We start from the raw sequence: 19,448 nt of genomic DNA, 5'->3' as shown, positions 1-19,448 counted from the left end.
CACTGAAGTGGGCTGCGAGGGTTCATAGCTTAGTCCCACTTCCCGTCTGCACTCTGCTTCCTGTGTGCAGCCAAGATGTGATGGGCGAGCCTCTTCTTGCTGTTTCTTTCCATGCTTTCCTCACCATTGTGGACTTTCCCTCTGGAACCATAAGACAAACTTTCTTCTCTAAGCTGTTTTTCTTCCTGGGCTTTCAGCAACAGAGAATTGGCTGATAGACTCTATACAGATGCAGAGTGACCAAATGAGTACACTGTGGAATTAGAGTTGGTACCATGGGAATCACCTGGAGGCCAAAATGTCTATCCTGCCTGGCAGTGTGTGCACTGAAAATGGAAACCCAACCTTTGACCAAACAGAATTCTCAGGAAAAGCAATCACAAGTATGCAGCGCCGCTGGAGGAAAGCTAGCCAAGGCCTGTGCTGTGTTAACACCACCGCAGACAGGCTTCTGGGGGCTATCTGCACTCTCTCTGAACACCAGCAAGACCCCTGCAATGCCGAGCACTGAGCTGTCAGTATGCCTGAGGTGCTCTCTGATGTCTCCAGCTTTCCTCAGTGACCCGGCATCCCCAGGAACCAGAGAGGAAACCACTGCCAGAACCTAACAGGGTAGGCACTTTCCACAAGCAGTAACAATATGGCCCTAACTTTCAAGAGTTTGCAGAGGTCTGGCCTATGATTCCTATGGCTTATCCCATTCCTCAAGCAACCTCACAGAACTGGGACCACGGCCCCATCTCATGAAAGGTGGACCAGCTTACAGGGCAAAAGGACCTCAATGCACTAAAATGACACTGCACATCTATGCTTTTTTTGTTTGTATGTTTGTTTGTTTGAGACAGGGTTTTACTGTGTAGCCCTGGTTGGGCTCAAACTCAGAGATCTGCCTGCCTCTGCCTCCTGAGTGCTGGGATTAGAGGCACGTGCCATCATGGCTCGGCCTCACACCTCTGCTTTCAAGGCCACCATTGTAATGACCAGCTTTGTAATGACCTAAGTAATTTTGAAACTGGAGACGAGGGAGCCAGTGTCATATGGGAGAGTACCACCAGATCTGTCATTGGGAGGGCAAGACAGACTTCAAGTACACTGTAGAGAAGGGATATGACGTAATTTTAAATTTTATGGTATTGTGTTAAACAGTAAAAAGAAGTAGATAATATTAATTTTAATAACATTTTTGTAATATATGTAAATATAAATGCTTGGATATGCAGGTTCATGTGTGGATGGGTGCGTATATGTGGGCTTATATATATGAGGAAGTCAGAGGACAACTTGGGGTGTTATTTCTTAGGAGCCGTCCACCTTTTAAGCAATGTGGTCTCTCGCTGGCCTTGAACTTGACAAGTAGGCCAGACTGGCTGGCCAGCAATCTGGGGGATCCTCAATCTCCACCTCCCAGAAGTTGAATTAAAAGCTTTTTTCATTCAGGTTCTAGGAACTGAACACAGATCCTCATGCTATAGACCCCCGAGCTATGTCCTTAGCCCCACAATATAACACTTCAATGAGATGTTTTATACACTTTTTTCCTGTGTGTTTGAAATCAACATGTATTTTGTACTAAAGCACATCTCAGACAAGGCGTATATCCCCAGCAGGCATGTGACATCAGTGGCCAACACACCAGAAAGAGCAGGCCAAATGGACTCACAAGGAATAATTCAAGGACACCAGAAGGGACCTTCAGGAAGACAAAGCCACTTAAGGAAACAAGCCCAGGACTGTTAGATGGCATCTAAGAAACTGGTATGTGCAAACACCAAGAATGCGTGTCATGTCTGTTATAGAAAGGAATTCCTCACACTCCCATTTCTCCTCTCCAATGTCCTTTTATAAAAATAACACTCACCAGAGGACCAATCAAACTCTGAGAGAGAGGCTAACATAAAGGTACTGACGAATGTATTCAGAGTAAACATGAGATACTTCACAGGCATAAACAGAAGAGTGGAATCCATTAAGTCAGTCACAGTTTTAAAAACTGCTGTCACTAAGCCCATACTTAACACTTACTTAAATAGCTAAGAATTCAAAAAGGTGTCACTTCAGAATACAAACAGTCCTATAAGAACCATAATCTGATGCAAAACCTCTGGGCTTTGAAGAAAGGAAAAATAGGTGAGTAATTTTAGATCCTTAAGCCTCTATCAGCAGATCTCACCAATTAGAATATGATGAAACCACCATCAAGAGATTGGATTCTTTGTTCCTGAATAAACACACCTGAGTCAAATATAAAACCAAGTCAATCTCAAAAAGCAGAAAAATCTTAAAAATTGACCCCCCCATAGATAGATAGATAGATAGATAGATAGATAGATAGACAGACAGACAGACAGACAGACAGATAGATGTAGATATTTACAAGGATATAAAAGCCCATTGGATATGCTTGTCATTATTCTGCTTTTTTTGAAGGTTTACTGTATGTGGTATAGCACAGGGATGGCACAAAAGTCCTCTCCTGTGCCATCTCTAAGCCCTCATTCAGGCTTCAGGAGCAAAGAGCTCTATGATTGATTAGCATTGTCTGCCACTACTATAGGAACAGGAACCCTGAGCCGAAATACCAGCCTCTGGCCCCTGGCCAGAAAGTGTAGGAAGAAACCATAAAATGCTGGGTTTCTTTGAATGTTTCTGTCCCTACACACCCTGAGGAACATGCTGGGCCTCATATTACCACAGAGCTAGCTTACAAGGCCTAAGCATCCTACGCGCATTTATAATTTCAGTCACAGATTGGCATAGTATACCAAGAGTATTATATTAAGCAGAAAGAAAACCTGTTCCTACAAACCTGTCCTTCAAGCAACTCAAGCCTTAGCAGATAAACAGAGCAAGCCTAAGCGGCTGCTACCACTGGCAACTAAAATTCCCTCCAAAGTCCCAAGTGTTAAAGGTTTGGACACTCCTCCATGGCACTCTTGTGAAATCCACAAGAAGGCCATGTCCTAGGGTAGAAGCATGCCCTTGAAAGGAATACTAAGACCCCACCCCATTCTCGTCTTTTGCTTCTCAGCCACCACGCTATGAACAGACCTGTCTCATCACACGCTCCCAGGACGACATTCCATCTGGATACTGGTCCAAAGCAACAAACCAAGCAACCGTGGACTGAAACCCATTAAACCTATCACAAGCCAAAATAAAATCTTTCCCACTTTTAAGGTGACTGAGGTGTTTGGGCACAGCAACAGATATCTTGACTAAATTTCTGGCCAAGAGAAACAGGTCCCTTTGTCTAGTACCCACTCCACTTGGGAAGTAGAAGGAAGCCCGGCAGCCTCTGGAGAGGTTGCTCTTCAGCTGCTCCGTCAGCTCTGGGGTCCCCACCCTCCCGGCGCTTCTCAGCTCCACAGGAAGACATAACACTTACACAAGCACTTGTTTCATAAATGTGATGGCTGATGGCTGATGAGAAACACCTGGGAGAGGAAGGCAGCACAGCTGTGGGCGTGTCTGTACGGACTCGGACCTAATCAATAGATTCATCCACTGATGGGTTCACAATCTGATGGCATCCCTGGGAGGTGGGACCAGCTCAAACAACAGGATGACTATAACTATGTCGGAGTGGCTGCGTGCCTTTTGCTCTGCTTCCTGGGGCTCTCACTGTTCAACCCACATCATAGGTTCACCGTGGGCTGGACGCTATGAAACCGTGAGCCAAAATAAGCCAAATTCTCCCGGAAGCTGTTTATGTTAGGTACTTTGGTCATGGTGAAGAACTTACCGATACAGTAAACCCCTAGCAGCGTCTATTACAAGCAGGGCTCTTTACAACATTCTACATACGTAGCTCTTTCCTGGTGATTTACAGCCATATCTAACTTGACTCTTCTGAGAAATCGAGGAGGACGGAACTCATTGTTTCCAGGGTATTTTTTAAAAAAGATTTATTTATTTTATATATGAGGGCTCTATCTGCATGTGCACCTGAATGCCAGAAGAGGGCATCAGCCAACATTAAAGATGGTTGGGAGCCACCAAGTGGTTGCTAGGAATTGAACTCAGGACCTCTGGAAGAACAGCCAGTGCTCTTACCTACTGAGCCATCTCTCCAGCCCCTCACTGTAACCATTTTAATGGCAAGAAAAACCAATAAAGGTAAGTTACTGGCCAAAGACAGTGAAGGATGAAGCTGAACACAAGCATCTGCCACTGCTCTCTCGTCCCCTCAGAACCTTGCTTAAGGTTATCAAGCATTTAAGAAGTATTTCTTCATTTCTGTGGTGAGAGCACCAGTACATTAGCTAGGTGTTTCTAGGAATCAGTTTTTCCTCCACTTTGTATCAAGAGCAAAGGCAGCCATTTCAAGACCTACTTCCTAGCATGTAAGAAACTTTACTAACTGAAAAGTTTAGCTTCTATAAATCAAACAAAACATGTGCAGACAGACTTCTAATGCCAACCTACCCACCTCTATTACGTTAAATAATTTCAGTGGCTTCTTCCAAATTGGCCAATTGAGAAAATGAGGGGCTGATGCCTAGAACTCAAAGAGTTTGCACACTCTTCACTAATGGACTTTATCCACATGTAAGTAAAAGGAAATAGCTAGCTTTAAGGCAGAAAAGAAGGGGGTTGCTGCAAAATAAAATAGGGCAAGCATCTGGTGTGTTCTAGAAACCTTGGTCTCTGCCCACACACATGTGCCATCACCAAGATAAACTGGTCAATGCACAGCATAGCCAAGGCACTAACCAAGATAGTCAGCTAACAGCTGTCACTGAGAAAAAAGTCAGCTGTGGCAAGCCCTTCTCCAGGACAGCATGCCCAAAGCCATTTTGAGACAACAGATGACTACCTCTGTCTTCCACCATCGGCTTCAGCTCATGCTGCTACCCTCTACATACCCCACATCTCTGCTTCAAAGGTAACCAAAGCAGAAATGACAGTGCCAAGTTCTGACTAAGCCTAAAATCAAGGCCATTCTTAACACACTGACCACTAGTTGTATAAAATTTATTTCACAAGAAAGAAGGTGAGAGAAGGATTAGTACCACTACATACAGCATCACATAACCCTGCTGCTCAGAGCACAACTGCTCCATAATCAGAAGATGTCTGGCTTAGACACCTTGGGGGCCAGCAACACAAGGTACAAATTCAATCTCTGTTTCTCTCTGCTTCTCTCTCTCCCCCTCCCTCCAAGCCTGGACTGACAGTGGTCTATCATCACACCCAGCTAGTATTTCCTATTAAAGATGGACCACAGCCACTATGACATTTACCCTCAGATTTCTATTAAGGAATGTTAGCTAACCTTGGATAACGAACTCCTAAGACGATAAACAAACGTGAGGTTCCTGTACATACAAAGCTATTGGAGCTCAGTAAATGTCCTGGGATACCATCTCTTTATCCTACCGGTCCTCAGCGACAACTGTTGCCCCTCTGCACTGAAGACACAGCAGAGAGAAAGACGGGTTTGGGCCTCAGGAGCACCTCAGCAGGCTGCTCCTAGCCCCTTCCATCTGTTAGTCAAAAGCTGCCTGAGACCTCAATGCAAAGCTCAGCCTTCCACATGCTGCTCTGGAGCTCAGGCAAGACAGAGCACTTGATGTGCAAGCAAGAGAGCTTTGTTCAATGGCAGCACCCATGTGGATAGGAAAAAAGATCTGGGAGCATGCCCATAGCCCCAGCGCGCTGTGGGGCAGGTGGCGAGTCACTGAGGGTCGCTGAAGTTTGTCTCTCCAGATTCCAGAGAGACTCTGTCTCATTGGAACAAGGCAGTGATAAAGGATATCTGACGTCCTCCTCTGTCCTCCTCGTGGACACACACACATGCAGAGACACATAGACACACACAAAGACACACATGCACACATGCATACAGACACACGCAAGCACACATATAAACATGTACAAACACAAACAAGCACACACACACACACACACACACACACCTATATGAATACAAAGCACTTACCATAAATCCATTTATTAAGAACTGGAAAGGGTAGAGATACTGTAAAAAGTGACAAGCAGTCACTGATGTGACTTCTCTAGTGTCACTAATCTACTCACATCCTACAAACGCTCACCACAGCCTTCACCCAGCACCCCACCCCAAATCATGCCAGTATTAGGCAGTTGATTGAAACAGGAAAGTGACAAAGGGGCTAATTTGGAAATCCAATGAGATTTTCCCAGATCCCCGGCTTTAGTTGATCAAGCCCACAGTTACCTCAAATCACCAATAGAAGTCACCACACAACTGTGAGATATTCAAACAGCAGGACATTAGTGAAGCCGAAAAGGGCCCAGGACAACTGTGACAGCTGAGCCCAGGCTTCACAGGCAAGACTAACAGGAATGAAGTCCTGTCACCATTCACGACCTGCAGCACTCAGTGTGTGTGTGTGTGTGTGTGTGTGTGTGTGTGTGTGCACGCACAAGTGCACACAACCAGTCCAAGTAATACAAAACCCTACAGGGCTTTAAAGAGAAAGAGAGAGAAAAGAAAATTGTCCCTCAGTGAGAAATCACCCATACCAAAGTAGCAGAGTCCTCCAGAGACCAGCCTAGTCTTGTAAATAACCACTGTGGGCCAGGTGTGTGCCCCATCCCTAGGGGGCCGCCTCCATGTACTTGCAGCCTGCGGGTGTTGCCAAGGAAGGAGAAGGACTCCAGGACTCTGCTTTTACCTCTCAGTGTCTGAGGAGTAACCCTTTCCTGCGAAGCTGCTGTGTGGGCAGGAACTTGCAGCTGATGTGACCACCTCTGTCTCCAAGGTGGCCCCCAAAACTCTCAGGCAGGTTGTGGATTCTCAGAAAACATTCACTCACTGCATGCACGGAAAATGCCATTTTTGTTTTGTTTTCAGCTTTGATTTTATGTTGCTTTGTAATCATCAGTTTGTGTGTAAGGGTTTGACTGCATGTAAGTCTGTGCACCGCATGCATGCATGGTGCCCTTGGAGGTCGAAAGATGACATCAGATCCCCTGGAATTAAAGTGACAGACATTATTAGCTGGCCTGTAGGTGCTAGGAATCAAACCCAGGTCCTCTGGAGGAGCAGCCAGTGCTCTGACATGCCCTCTTCTGGCCTCCTCAGGCACTGCACAGATGTACTGAACAGACATGCATCAGGCAACACATCACTATAAATAAGATAAAATTTAAATGCCTCAAAAAATGTGTTGATATATGCAAACTTAACTCTTTTGAACTCTATTTCAGGATCAATAAGGTTGGCTGTTTAGTCAAAAAGTAAAAAGCAAGGCGGGCACAGTAGCGTTTACCTGTAATCTAGAACCCATGAGGCAAAGAAGCTAGCTGGGGGATCCTGAGTTCTAGGCTAGCCTTACTTAGCCACACAATGAGGCCCTGTCTCCAAAGAAAATACCCAGCATGCACAGGCCCTGGATTCAATCCCCAGAACCACATAAATGGGGCATATTCTTGTACTCCCTGCTCTTGGAGGTGGAGGCAGGAGGATCAGAAGTTCAAGCCCATTCTTGGCTATGGAGTAAGGTCAAGCAAGCTTGGAATATGTAAGACTCTTTCTAAAAATTTTTTTTTAATTTACTGAAATTAATAAATAGCCAAGGACAGCAATACTCAGCTTTTACAATCCGGTTTAATCCATTAGTACGAACTGAATACTAACAGTGAAGAAGCAGGTCAAGAAGAAGCAGTCAAGAAGAAGCCAGAAACGTTATAACTGCCTGTAGGATTAAGTGGCGCACAGGATTCCAACTCCTGCTGCCCTTCTGTACTTCTGCTGACACTTAGGGAATGCTGGCGTCTCTTCCTCTTGCCAACATGACTAGTTTTCCCTTCACGTGGTGTTGGTCCACCTACAGTGGCTCATTCGGTCCTACAGCAGAAAAGCCATGGGAGTCACTCAAGCCACCAGCCTCACCTATTTCTGCCAGTCCTCAAGGGTGCGGGTCAGGTAGACAATGTTCCCATCTGGCTCGGGTCAGGCTCCTGTTCTGATCTATGTCATGATGTCACGCCCTGGAACGGCTTTGCCCTGCATACCTCACTCAAAGGCGAGTAACTCAAGCACCACTACAAGCAGGAATCAGGGACAATGGCCCTGTTGTTCACCACTGTGCCACAAGACCTGTCCCACAGGTACGCAATTATCTGGGTTTTGGTTTTGGCTTTTGGGATGCTTAGTGTGTGTGTGTGTGTGTGTGTGTGTGTGTGTGTTTTATGTGTGTTCCTGAGAATATGCATGTACACCACATGCATGAAGGAGCCCACAGAGGTCAGAGAGGGATTGGAACTCTAGTTACAGTTGGTTGTGAGCTACAGCGTTAAGTACTTAGAATTCAATCCAGGTCCTCTGCAAAAGCAGTAAGTGCTTGTAATCAATGAGCCAACTTTGCAGTCCCAGAATTAGGGTTCTAAAAAGAAAGGAAAAACAAAAGATGTGAAGGTGCAGATCAGTAATAGAATACTTACCTACCATACACAGGCCCTGTGTTCAATTCCCAGTACTGGAAAGAAAAAGATTTATAAGCATCCTGATATCCAGTCTCTACTCACCATATCGCTTGCTAGGAGAGAAAGAGCAAGAATGAGACCAGAAAGAAAATATTCCTTTGTTTTTTGTTTTTAAGATTGATTTTTATTATTTGTAATAGTGCACAAGGGGTTAATACACGAGTGCAGGTGCTGACAGAGATGTGAAGCCTTGGATCCCTGGAGCTGGAGACCAAACTCTACTCCTCCACAGAAGCAGTGCAGGTTTTAACCCTTGAACTCTACCCACAGGGAGAATATTTTTTCATATCTTTTCAGTATTAGGATTAAACCTAGGACTTCAAGCATGCTGGGTAATAGTTTTACAACTGAACAACAACTCCATCACTCTTTTTATCTTTCAGGGAAGAGTCTCACTAAATCTCCCATGCTCCTGCCTCAGCCTCACCAGTAACTAGGATTACAGGCCTCTACTGCCGCATAGATCACCTGACCCAGAAATACTCTATAGCAAGAAAGCAAACTCAGGAAAAAGTTGCCAGGCACCATGTCCCACAGAGCACAGGCTGCTCCAGACATGTGACTTCACAGTACACAAAGGTAACAAACCCTCCCACAACCCACTGAACCTTAAAACTCCAGACCAATCTTGGAAATGATTTAGCTAAAGATGAGGAAAATAAATCCAAAGAAATCAAAGTCTGGGCTGGGGGTGTGGTTCAGCTGATAGAGTTACCGCTTGAAGAGGGCCCTGAATCCAAGCCCATCACCACTCACATGCCTAAGAGATAGCAGTTCAAGGTCATCTTCACCATGCTGCAAGCTTCTGGGCTACATGAGATCCCGCCCACCCCGTGCCCCCACAAAAGGAAAGAAGGAAGAAAAAGAAAGTAAATAAAGGTCTTGAGTACGACCCCACAGCTGGGAAGCAGGCTCCTTAAAGCTAGTTTTACACTCCAGAAGAAAACATCCAGAACCCACATGATCTCCCACCAAGGCTAGCTAACACCCTCAGCCCGGTTCCTCCAGGGCTGGGTGATTCAGAACCTGCAGCCCACACCTTGTAATATATAGGATAGCTAAAGACACAACAGCCAAAGCCCAAAGTGGTTCTCACGTTACAAAAAGAGCTGGCTGTGGTGACACATACCTACAGTGCCAGCTCTCAGAGGCTGAGGCAGGAAGATTACACAGGCTTGGGGCCAGCCTAGGCTACTAGGCAAGAGCCAATCTCAGTAACAAAACAGATCTCAAATTACAAACTGCGATGGTTTCAATAAAAATGGTCCCCAAAGGCCTGCTGCCTGCTGATCCAGATGTAGAACTCTCAGCTCCTTCTCTGGCACCATGTATGCCTGCACGCTGCCGTGCTTCCTGCCATGATAAAAGACTAAACCTTTGAACTGTACGCCAGCACCAATTAAATGCTTTCCTTATAAGAGCTACAGTAACCCTAGCTAGGACACAAACCAAATCAATTTAAGTTATTTACATTAGTTACACAGCTTACATAATGTACATTGCTCACCCACAAGGAACTAAGACTCTACCCACAGTCTCTATCCACATAACCCAATAATGGCCTGGGGTGAATACACCGCCTCCTTTTCAACCACGCCTAAAGCAGAAAGCCAAGTGGGCCCCTCTACAGTAAACTCTGAAATGCTGAGCCCTCTCTGGGCTACTCTCTCGACAATTCTTAAAAAGCTTTAAAAGACTACCTGGAGGGATTGGGGGCAGGGCTCAGGTAGGGAAGCGCTTGCCTTGCACGCTTGAAGACATCAGGCTGATCTCCAGAATTCAAGTAGATGTGCGTGGTGTCATAAGCTTGTGACCTCAGTGGTAGGCAGGTGGGGACAGAGCACTCCCTGGGGCTCCCTGTCCTACTCTAGTTGGCCAGCTGCAGGCTAGAGGGAGACGTTAGCATCACAGATTGACCTCTGACCTCTACTTGTACCTGCAGATACGTGGGCACACACCACTCACAAACACACAGGAATGAAATTCTTTTTTTTAAGTTCAAAAAGATCTTGAAAGACAAGGAAACTTCCTCACTCATCTGACTCTGCTTGAATGCCTAGTAAAATGCTAATGGTTGTGTCCTTTATCCAAATTCAGCCAGAGAAATGCACTTATCTGATTTAAATGTGCTGTAGACTTTCTGAGGCAGTCAGCTTGAGAAGCCAGACAGCTCTTAGATTCACACTGTAACTGATAGGAATTCCTCAAAAGTATATACCCACTGCCTGATCCAGCAACTTGCCTCCCTGCTCGTCAGAAACATAGTATCACAGGCCCAAAATAAGAGCACTTGTCCTATTTTCTCTGAGGAAGTGTTACATATTCCATGAACTGTGCTTTCATTTCTTCTTTTTTAGTTAGATTTCAGCAGCCAACTGTGTCACTTTGCTACTCCCCCAAAATAGCTCAACTGAGTAGTTTAAAATCACATTTTGTCGTCTGGCCAGAAAACCACCGTGCTCTGCTGACTTTGGCCTTCAGAAGGAGGACGACAGGGCAGGAGCTGGGACTGCCATAGTGTCTCCTGCAAGCCCAAGTCTGTGAAACAGAGATTGGCATGTGGAAGTGCAACACAGATGCAAAAGGAGAACAGATACCCTAATACCACTGCTGGCTGCCCCTTAGTCCACCCCACTAAAACCAAAAGAAGATAGTTACAGAACGAGAAACACACGCTAGGGGCTCAGGGAGGGGGCTGGAGCCATGTTCGGTGGGTTATGTGTCTGACACATAAGCATGAAACCTAGGTTTGAATCCCCAGCATCTACATGAAAAGCCTGCCACAGTGGCACAATTGTGTAATCCCAGTTCTGGTGAGGCCAAATCAGGACGCTGCTCACTGGGGCTGGCCAGCCAGCCATTCTAGCCAAACGGGTGAGCCCCAGGTTCACCAAGAGACCCTGTCTTAAATTACAAGGTATAGTATGAGGATGACAACGTTTGTCCTCTGCAAGCTCACACTCACCCCTCAGGGTGCCAGACCAAGGCACTCCTTGTACCTACGGGTCAGGAAGATTGCTATCTTCCCACAGGAAGTTGAGGAAGCAGAGTGTGGAGAAGGACCGTCTCAGATTGCAACAGGTGGACTGTGCCTCTCACAGTGCCCGGCCTCCTCAGCCTCTGCAGCAAAGCCAAACAGAAACCGCATGGATAGTTTCCTATCACAGGAAGCAGGCACAGGACTATCCTGCCATCCTTTTCTGATCCCGTTTCGTCTTTCCACACACTCCTATCCAAACTCCTTCACAAACACAAAAGACAAATGGTTCCTATATTGAGAGGTATCATTTATCCATTCACAGTGCTAAATCCTCGAGTGTGTTTCCCCTCACACTTCAGAAAGACTTTAGGGACAGGATAGTAGCACTATTCCTTTTCACAAATGGAGAGAACTGAGGAACAGAAAGGAAAATAACTTGTCTGTCACCCCACAGGTAGTCACGGCAAAGGCAGTTGGCTCTAGGGGACAAATGCCTACTTCCTTCTCTATATTCTTGTATAACTCCCAATGGCAACCTAGTTTAGGGAATAACAATGATAATAACAACAATAATAAATCATTAACAAGTTCCAGGCTTCTAAAAGACTTCTCCCCTTCTATGAGCTGTTAAACAGTACAGTAGCTCTCAGTAAATGATTGACAGGGAAAAAGGTTCTCAAGCAATGTGAGTTGCCTCCTACACCTGAGCCCAAGAAGAGCAGTCATGCCCCAGTTCCAAAAGAGAAGCCAGGCACACACACCATGCGATCAACAGGCTTCCTCCTCATCCCTCAAAGAAGCATTGTCTGAATACTTTTTTTTTTAATATTAGTCCTATCAAGTGCAATTGTCATAAAACCCTAAAGCTTGCACAGGCCTGGAGATATCTTACATCAGAATGAATTTTTTTTTTTTCATTTGTAGCAAATGAAATGAGAAGCAACCCTCCGGCTACTTAAAGCTGCACTGCACAACCCATCAGGGAAAAACAGAAGAATCCTTCTCACAGCTCGGCATTACAGTGCAGGGGCAGGTGGATCTTTATGAGTTTATTGTCAGCCTGGTCTACACATGCGTTCTAGGCCAGCTAGGGTTAATAAAAAAAAAAAATCCTTTCCATGGCATGACCAAACGATAAATCTGTTACTTACACTACACACACACACACACACACACACACACTACCTGAACCTCCCAAGTGCCACCACACCCAGCTTATGCACGCTGGTGTCCAGCTCAGAGCTTCCTGCATGCTTGGCAAGCCCTCTACCAACTAGGCTACATTCCCAGCCCACCTAGGTCTTTTCTCAAAGTGTAATTCATCTACTCTTGCTACAAGATACTTATCTTCTAAAGAGATTAATACTTGTCTAGTCCTGAGAATTTGAAACCAAAGAATTCAAAAAAAACAGGGGAAGGGTTGTAAAGAATACAGCAATTTGAAAAACACTTAGCTTTTTTAGATTTCTTTTCTTTCAGTGCTAGGGATCAAACCCAAAGCCACAGTGAAATGCCTTTTTATTTACAGTGGGTCATCTTTTTATGACAACCCCACGTCAATGTAATACCAAGAATAACTGAAAATGAAATTAACGACAGGTACTTTTTCACATGGGGACACTTAATTCTGAGGGCACAGAAAACGTCCTGCTTCCCATAAAGTCCACAGCAGGCATCAGAGCTGCTGCCATTTCTGAGACTGGGAACAGATCTGTTTTGTTTTATTTTGTTTTGTCTTATCTTTTTGGTTTTGTTGTGAGACAGGGTTTCTCTGTGTAGCTCTGGCTGTCTGGAACTCACTTTGGAGACCAGGCTGGCCTGAAAGCCATAGAGATCCACCTGCCTCTGTCTCCCAAGTGTTGGAGGCCTTCAATCTTTAATCCCACCAATACTTCCTGCAGGTCTACAGTAGCCAACACTGGTATAAGACCTTGCCACTTACTGCAGGCCAGACCCAGCAGCCAATGCCAAACTCCAGGTCTGGTGAAAACCTGCTCTCCTGAGAACAAGTTTCACTGTGAGCCCCTCCTTCTACTGCATAGGGCTACTACCTTGACCTAGAGCAAGCTCACGGGGAGAACTGAGAGCAGAGAACTTCCTCCTTGACTTTGTTGCATGACTAGAAACAAGCCTTTTTAGTCTCTACATGGGAAGAGACAGAATTCAAGGGCCAATGATAACCGCTCAGCACCCACGAGTGGTCAACCTGGAGTCAAGGCAGACCACAGGCTCACAGGACATGACCACTGCTGACTGAACTTTGCTACCCTTAGGTCTTCTTATAAAGCTTCAAGCTATAAACACAAGAGCTATGGCCCACGCGCCCCTGGCATCTGCACCTGGCATTACAGTGCCCACAGGCTACCATTACAACACTGGACAGAGACACAGAATGAAAGCTGCCAGGAGTAAAAGCATGCCTCCTTCTTACCAGACAAGGCATGTGGTAGAGGCCACCTGCTTGGCTTCATGACCTTTCCTGCTCGGACAAGGCTCAGGCAGGAGCCAGACTGCTTCTGTGACTAAAAGGTGGCAGCAAGATAATGAGAGCTCGGAGGAGAGGCAGTCCAGGGCGCGGGAGGGCAGAAACATTCCTTTCGACAAGTGCACGTGAACTCAGGAGCAACAGAAATGGTAAATCTGAAGGGTGGCTTGGGTGTCTTGATTGTGTGGGTTTGTTTGTTTGTTTGTTTGTTTGTTTTCCTGGTTTGTATTTGCTTTTTCTCACAGCATTAAATCATTAATACTCCCTGGACCATTTCATGTCAGAAACATCATCTCTTCTTCAGTGTAAACAATGTTACTCAAAGCCCTACTACTCAATCTCCCCTTCTTCCAGTAAACCAACCTTTCTTCTTTCTAAGAGATTTCCTTTACTTTGGAAACATTCAGTTTTCCCTTCTTGTCTTTATGCCTGTTTGTCTATATGCCTGTTTGTATCTGAGTTCAGCAATCCTCACCAAAAGGCAATGTCTGGAAAGGGGCGTGAAAGATTTGATTCTCCAATCATCTCAAAAGGTACAGAAGTCTTCTTTCTCACAAGAAACCCTGGGGGAGGAATGAGAAGCCTTTCAGATCTCACCCAGCTTCTTCAAGAAAGAAGACGACTGAAGTCTACTCCTGCCTTAGCCTAAGGAGGTCCCACGGATGGCCACTGAGATGGACGCCCAAGACGTGTATGTAATAGCTAGAGAGGCCTGCTGCTCCACCAGCCAGCGTGGAGCACCCAGATGTGGACAGATGTGGATCACCCAGTTCTGACACATCCAGGCCAAAAGCAGTCAGGCTCCTGCTTCTGAAGTATTCCACCAGCAACCTGCTGGCTCTGAGGTCAGCACCACACAGAACATCAGAATCGAAGTGAATTACTCTTCGGGCCAAAAGAAGAAAATTAATTGGTTTTTATGGTTCTGTATGAACAGCTAAACAATGCAAAATAGACGGTGTAGGAGACCAAAGTTAACCCTTTCAAGTAACATACTTTACATCCTATCATAGGTGACTCAGTTCTCAATGTCTGTGGAGAACGAGCAGATATTTAAATCAACCACACTCAAAACTTTATTTAACATCATACGTTGACACTGGGCTTGCGAACCCAGCACTCTTGAAGGCAGGGGCGTCAGAGGTTCAAGTTCTACCTCAGCCCAGCTCAGGGATAAGACTTGTGCCCTCCTCCCCCCCACCTCCCCAAAAACAAAGAAACAGTGTCCTGGAGGTTGAGGGTATAGACAAAACCACTGACAACTGTTGAGACTTCGGAGGAAATACCTAAGAATACACTATGTTGCCTCATGTTTTTCCTATATTAATGTTTCAGATTTAGAAAAATGCTAAGTGCCCACTGTCATGGAGGGTAAGACTTCCCCTCCGCACTCCAAAGACATTATTTGTAGCACCACTGTGGTGGGGATCCCACACTCGCCGCGCTGTTCAGAGCAATAACCCTGCTTCCGACCGCTGGAAAACACCCAAGCCCTGGCTGCTTCCAAAGGCCTCCCTAAACCACAGCAAGCGAGCTCCGAACAGGAGCTGGGGGCAATCACGCAGCTGAGAAGTTGGTAGGATTCTAAAAACAAACAAGAAATAACCAACACGAGAGTTCGGTTAAGAACTCACAAGGAGGACCTGATTGAAAACCGAAAGCTAAAATCCCTAGCTTTAAAAATAAAAATAAATCGTTTCTGGAGCTCCGGCAGCAGATGTGCTGGGTCCCAGGGGAACAACGGTCCCCAAGGGTTTTCCAGCCTACCACGGGCGGCAGCACCGAGCTGCGGGCACCGCCTAGCGCCAGAAGTCGCAGACCCCAGCCTGGACACCTGGGCGTTGTGCGCCCCCACCCCACCCACCGCCCTGACCCCTTGGTGTGCAGGTGGTTGAGTCTAGCGGAGGCGAGAGTTGGACGGGTGGCTCTGGGGCGCCCCCTGAGGTCCAGCAGCACCTCATCACTCTCGGGAAAACCTGAAGCCAGCATCTCCCAGGGCTGTGACATTTTAACTTTGCCTGACTCCAAAAGCTGTCTTCCCTGTGGCTCCCCAGTGGGGGTGAGGGCTAGCTACCTCGAAGCCGGGGCAGAGGCGGAAAATGAGAAAAACTGGTACTGACCGAGCCACGACAAGGAGGCATCCCTAGCAGTCCGTACTGGGTTCCAAGCCTCCTCAGCCACCAGAGGAAAGAAAATCACTGTGGAAGCGCTGGCTACAGCCCGGAGAGGTCAGCCAGAAAAGAATTGGAAATTTCTGTTTTGCAAGGCTGCCTCCCACCGCCTCTATTAAAAAGTGACCCTTACTGGGCTCGACCCCGGATGCGCCCGAGCGCGCTCAGCTGGCAAGTCCCCCGACAAAGGAGGAGGGGGTGGAATCTCGGCAAAGGCAGTGATAAAAACAAATGCTGGTCAATGGTCTCTAGGGGAGCGGAGTGCAGATTCTCAGGGGATTCACCGCGGCATCTACTTCCACAGAGGCAGGACCCTACCGGGCGAACCTGCCAGGCCTCCTAGTGAGGAGGCACGCACACCCTCGCCGAGCTCTGTTGACAGCTCTGGGGACAGGAGGAACCCGCAGTGTTTCGGCCTCTAATCCCTCGCGACCACCCTCCAACCCTCAAAGGGACCACTCGCTGCCGGTCCCCTTGGAGCGGGTCCCCTGGGGCAGCGAGGGTCCTTGCGCCTGGCTCCTGGATGCAGAATGGAGTTGGGGGTACCCGCTGCACCAAAACCCCGCGCTCTGGCGGCTAGAACACAGGCAGCTATTAACCAGGGAAAGCGGAAACACTGTGGCACGTTTCTTTTTCTTGATTAGAATAACCGCCGCCTCCAAATATTCCAGAACAGGCGGATGAGAAAGCAGAAAAAAAAAAAAAAAAATCCGGTGTTCTGTCCTTAGGAGATCGAGGAAAGAAAAGCAAATCGCGCCCTCTCCCACCCCTTTCCCGGAGCCAGGACAGAGGACGTGGCCTTCGCCCACGGAGAAGGAGCTGGGCAGCCCGAGCGAGGCTTGGAGCTGCAGCCTCCGACTCTAGACGAGAAGAGGAAGGCGGCTGGCCTCTGCCCTCACCAAGGCGGGAGGGTGTGGGCTGAAGGCTCGGAGTGGAGGGTCGCCGAGCTGCACACGCTACGTGCTGTGATTTAGGATTGTCCTCAGTGGCCAATATTGTTCCAGTCTTAACCTGGCTAATAAACGAGCCGGTCTGGGTCTGACTCTGGCAGGCACACTCAGCCTGCAAAAGGGCAAAGATGAAGGTAGAAGAGGGCGCGCCAGACAGAAAAAAAAAAAAAAAAAATCCACCTGGACGCCAAAAGCAACCCAGCTGCCGACCGGTGCCCTGCACTTGGATCCCAGCAGCCTAGCCCAGGAGAGTGGGACAGAAGGGGGCTGAGAACCCAGAGAGGCACCGACCTAGCCAAAACTCCCCGCTCACTGTCCTCCGGCAGCTCCCAGGCCCCGCGTGCAGGGAGCTTCCTCGAGCCGGCACTGAGGCGTAGCCCACACCTCAGCCCCGAGCAAGGCTTAAACCAGGCAGCCCCGGCCCCAGCGACCAGAACGCGGGCTGCTCTGCACATCCTGACTCCTCTGCAGCCAGCCTCCGCCTTCCATCCCCAAAAATCCCCCCACCCCCGCCCCAGCCCCCAAGGGTCGGAGGGATGCAAAGTGAGCCCCCGTTATGAGCTCCTTCTACCCTCGCAGGAGAAACGGGAGCATCCCAGATACTCAAACCAAGAGCATCCTTCCCAGTCAGTCTCCCCAGACATCCTGCAACTCTGGCTCTCCCGATCGGCAAAAGCAAGTCGCCTTTCCCCGCGCCGACTCCAGCTGCCCTAAGCTTGCCAAGCCACAGTCAGGGCAGATCTGGGTCCCCAATCCTCCTCCCCAGCCCGCCACGGCTTCTGCCCTCCCCGACCACCAGCCTCCTAAAACACGGCCGGGGCCGATGAAGCAGAGCCCCCTTTCCTTCCCGGTTGCCCGACCCCCCTTCGCCCTCTCCGCGATCCCTAGACTGGCGCCGAAGCTCCGCGCCCGGGCGACAACTCCGCAGACCCCGCGCGCGGGCTGGAGCCGCGTCCCATCGGCGGCCCGCACTCACCCGGGAAGCACACCACATAATGGAGCACAGAACTGGTGATTTTCAGGAACAAAATCCACCAACACGGTTCCAGTAACCTCCGCATGTCCGAAAACGCACATCGAAAAGAGAAAAGCAGGGGGGGTAAACTTGTTGAATAAGTTCTTGCTTCCGAGCAAGGCTCCGCTAAGCCCGGAGGCTCTCTCGGCTTGCCCGCCACACGGGCCCCCACGCTCGGCGACCAGTCCCGCAGGAATCCGGGAAGCTGCTAAGCGCTCCCAGGAAAGCCTCAAAAAGTGACCGGGAACGGAAAGCCACGCTAGGGACGATCCTGTCGGAGGAGAAAGGCTGCTTTCCGCGCAGGCACGATCCGGCCGACGGTGCAGGGCGAGGAGAGGGCGCACGGCGGCAGCGCCCAGGGCCCGGGGCAGGCAGGGACCGCGGGTGGCGGCGGCTAGCAGCGGAAGAGCCCCAAGTTGAGTCGGCGGCGCGGCGCAGCCCGGCAAGCGGCGGGCGACGGCGGGGCTGTGCGCGGCGCGGCGCGGCGGCTCCGGGCTTCAGGCGGGCAGCTCCTTCCAGGGCCCCGGCAGGGAAGGAGGCATGTCTGCGAGCGGGGAAAGGGAGGGAAGCGGCGGGGCGGAGCGGAGAGCCCCCCAGAACAGAAACGGCCGGAGCAGCGCGGGGAAACACAAAGGACCTCAGAGGGGCGCCGGGGCGAGGGCGCCTTCAGTCCATGCTCCTGAAAGTTGTGGCTCCGGCGCAGGCTGGGGAGGAACCGAGAGCGCGGGGCTGGAAACTGGCCATGCCTCCATACAGGAAGTAACATGTGAGCATGGATCCTGGCAGAGACTTTAAAGCCGGCGAGCGGGCGAGCGAGCGAGCTGGGGGCGCGCGCGGCGGCGGGGGCGCGCGAGCACGGGCGCGCAGGGACGCGCAATCCCGGCCTGCCGCCGGCGGGGACGCGCGCTGCACTCTCTTAAAGAGGCCGTGCTGTGCTCCGGCTTGCAAGGACTTGCACTACTCGCCTCTCCAGGCGTGCCCAGGACTATCGGTGTCGGTTTAGGGGAGCTGGTCACCCTGGTTCCGTTAGGACAGGGAAGAGACCGGCTGTCTTCTAGGGTCAGCGTGGCTTTGCTCCATTTTCGAGTTCTTAAAGACGAAGCGTTCTGCGTGGATTCGGAGAGATCCCTGGCCTGGCTGACGCTCGTGGATCTGGGACTTGGGAGAGGGGGAAAGGGTGGCCCCGTTGCAATCTGGGGGCGAGGGGGAGGCCTGCAACTACCTTTTTCATGCAGAGGGGACTTCCGTACGGCCTCACCACCTTGACTGTGCCCCGGCGGGGTGCACCTCCTGCGTCCCCCTCCTGCTGCATTCCCGGGCTAGGAGACAAAAGCCCAGCGGCCTTTGCACTCAGGTTTCATTGAGATTTGGTTTT

General features: G+C 49.0%; 1 protein-coding gene across 2 annotated transcripts in view; it reads right to left on the bottom strand.

Moving 5' to 3' along the window:
* The window catches only part of Ptprg (protein tyrosine phosphatase receptor type G), a 684,542-nt gene extending 666,102 nt beyond the window's left edge, over nucleotides 1–18,440 (bottom strand). Inside the window, exon 1 of one of the 2 annotated variants that reach the window (XM_060390946.1) lies at nucleotides 18,035–18,440. In XM_060390946.1, the coding sequence (XP_060246929.1) occupies nucleotides 18,035–18,119 (85 nt within the window). In that variant the 5' untranslated portion in view covers nucleotides 18,120–18,440. The remainder of the gene's footprint in view (nucleotides 1–18,034) is intronic. The other variant, XM_060390947.1, reaches the window with a different exon arrangement.
* Between the last annotated feature and the right edge of the window lie 1,008 nt (nucleotides 18,441–19,448).

The sequence above is a fragment of the Meriones unguiculatus genome, chromosome 9 (assembly GCF_030254825.1).
Source record: "Meriones unguiculatus strain TT.TT164.6M chromosome 9, Bangor_MerUng_6.1, whole genome shotgun sequence".
Taxonomy (NCBI): Eukaryota; Metazoa; Chordata; class Mammalia; order Rodentia; family Muridae; genus Meriones; species Meriones unguiculatus.
The sequence above is the reverse complement of the archived record's forward strand: the minus strand, read 5'-3'. Positions and strand labels throughout refer to the sequence as shown.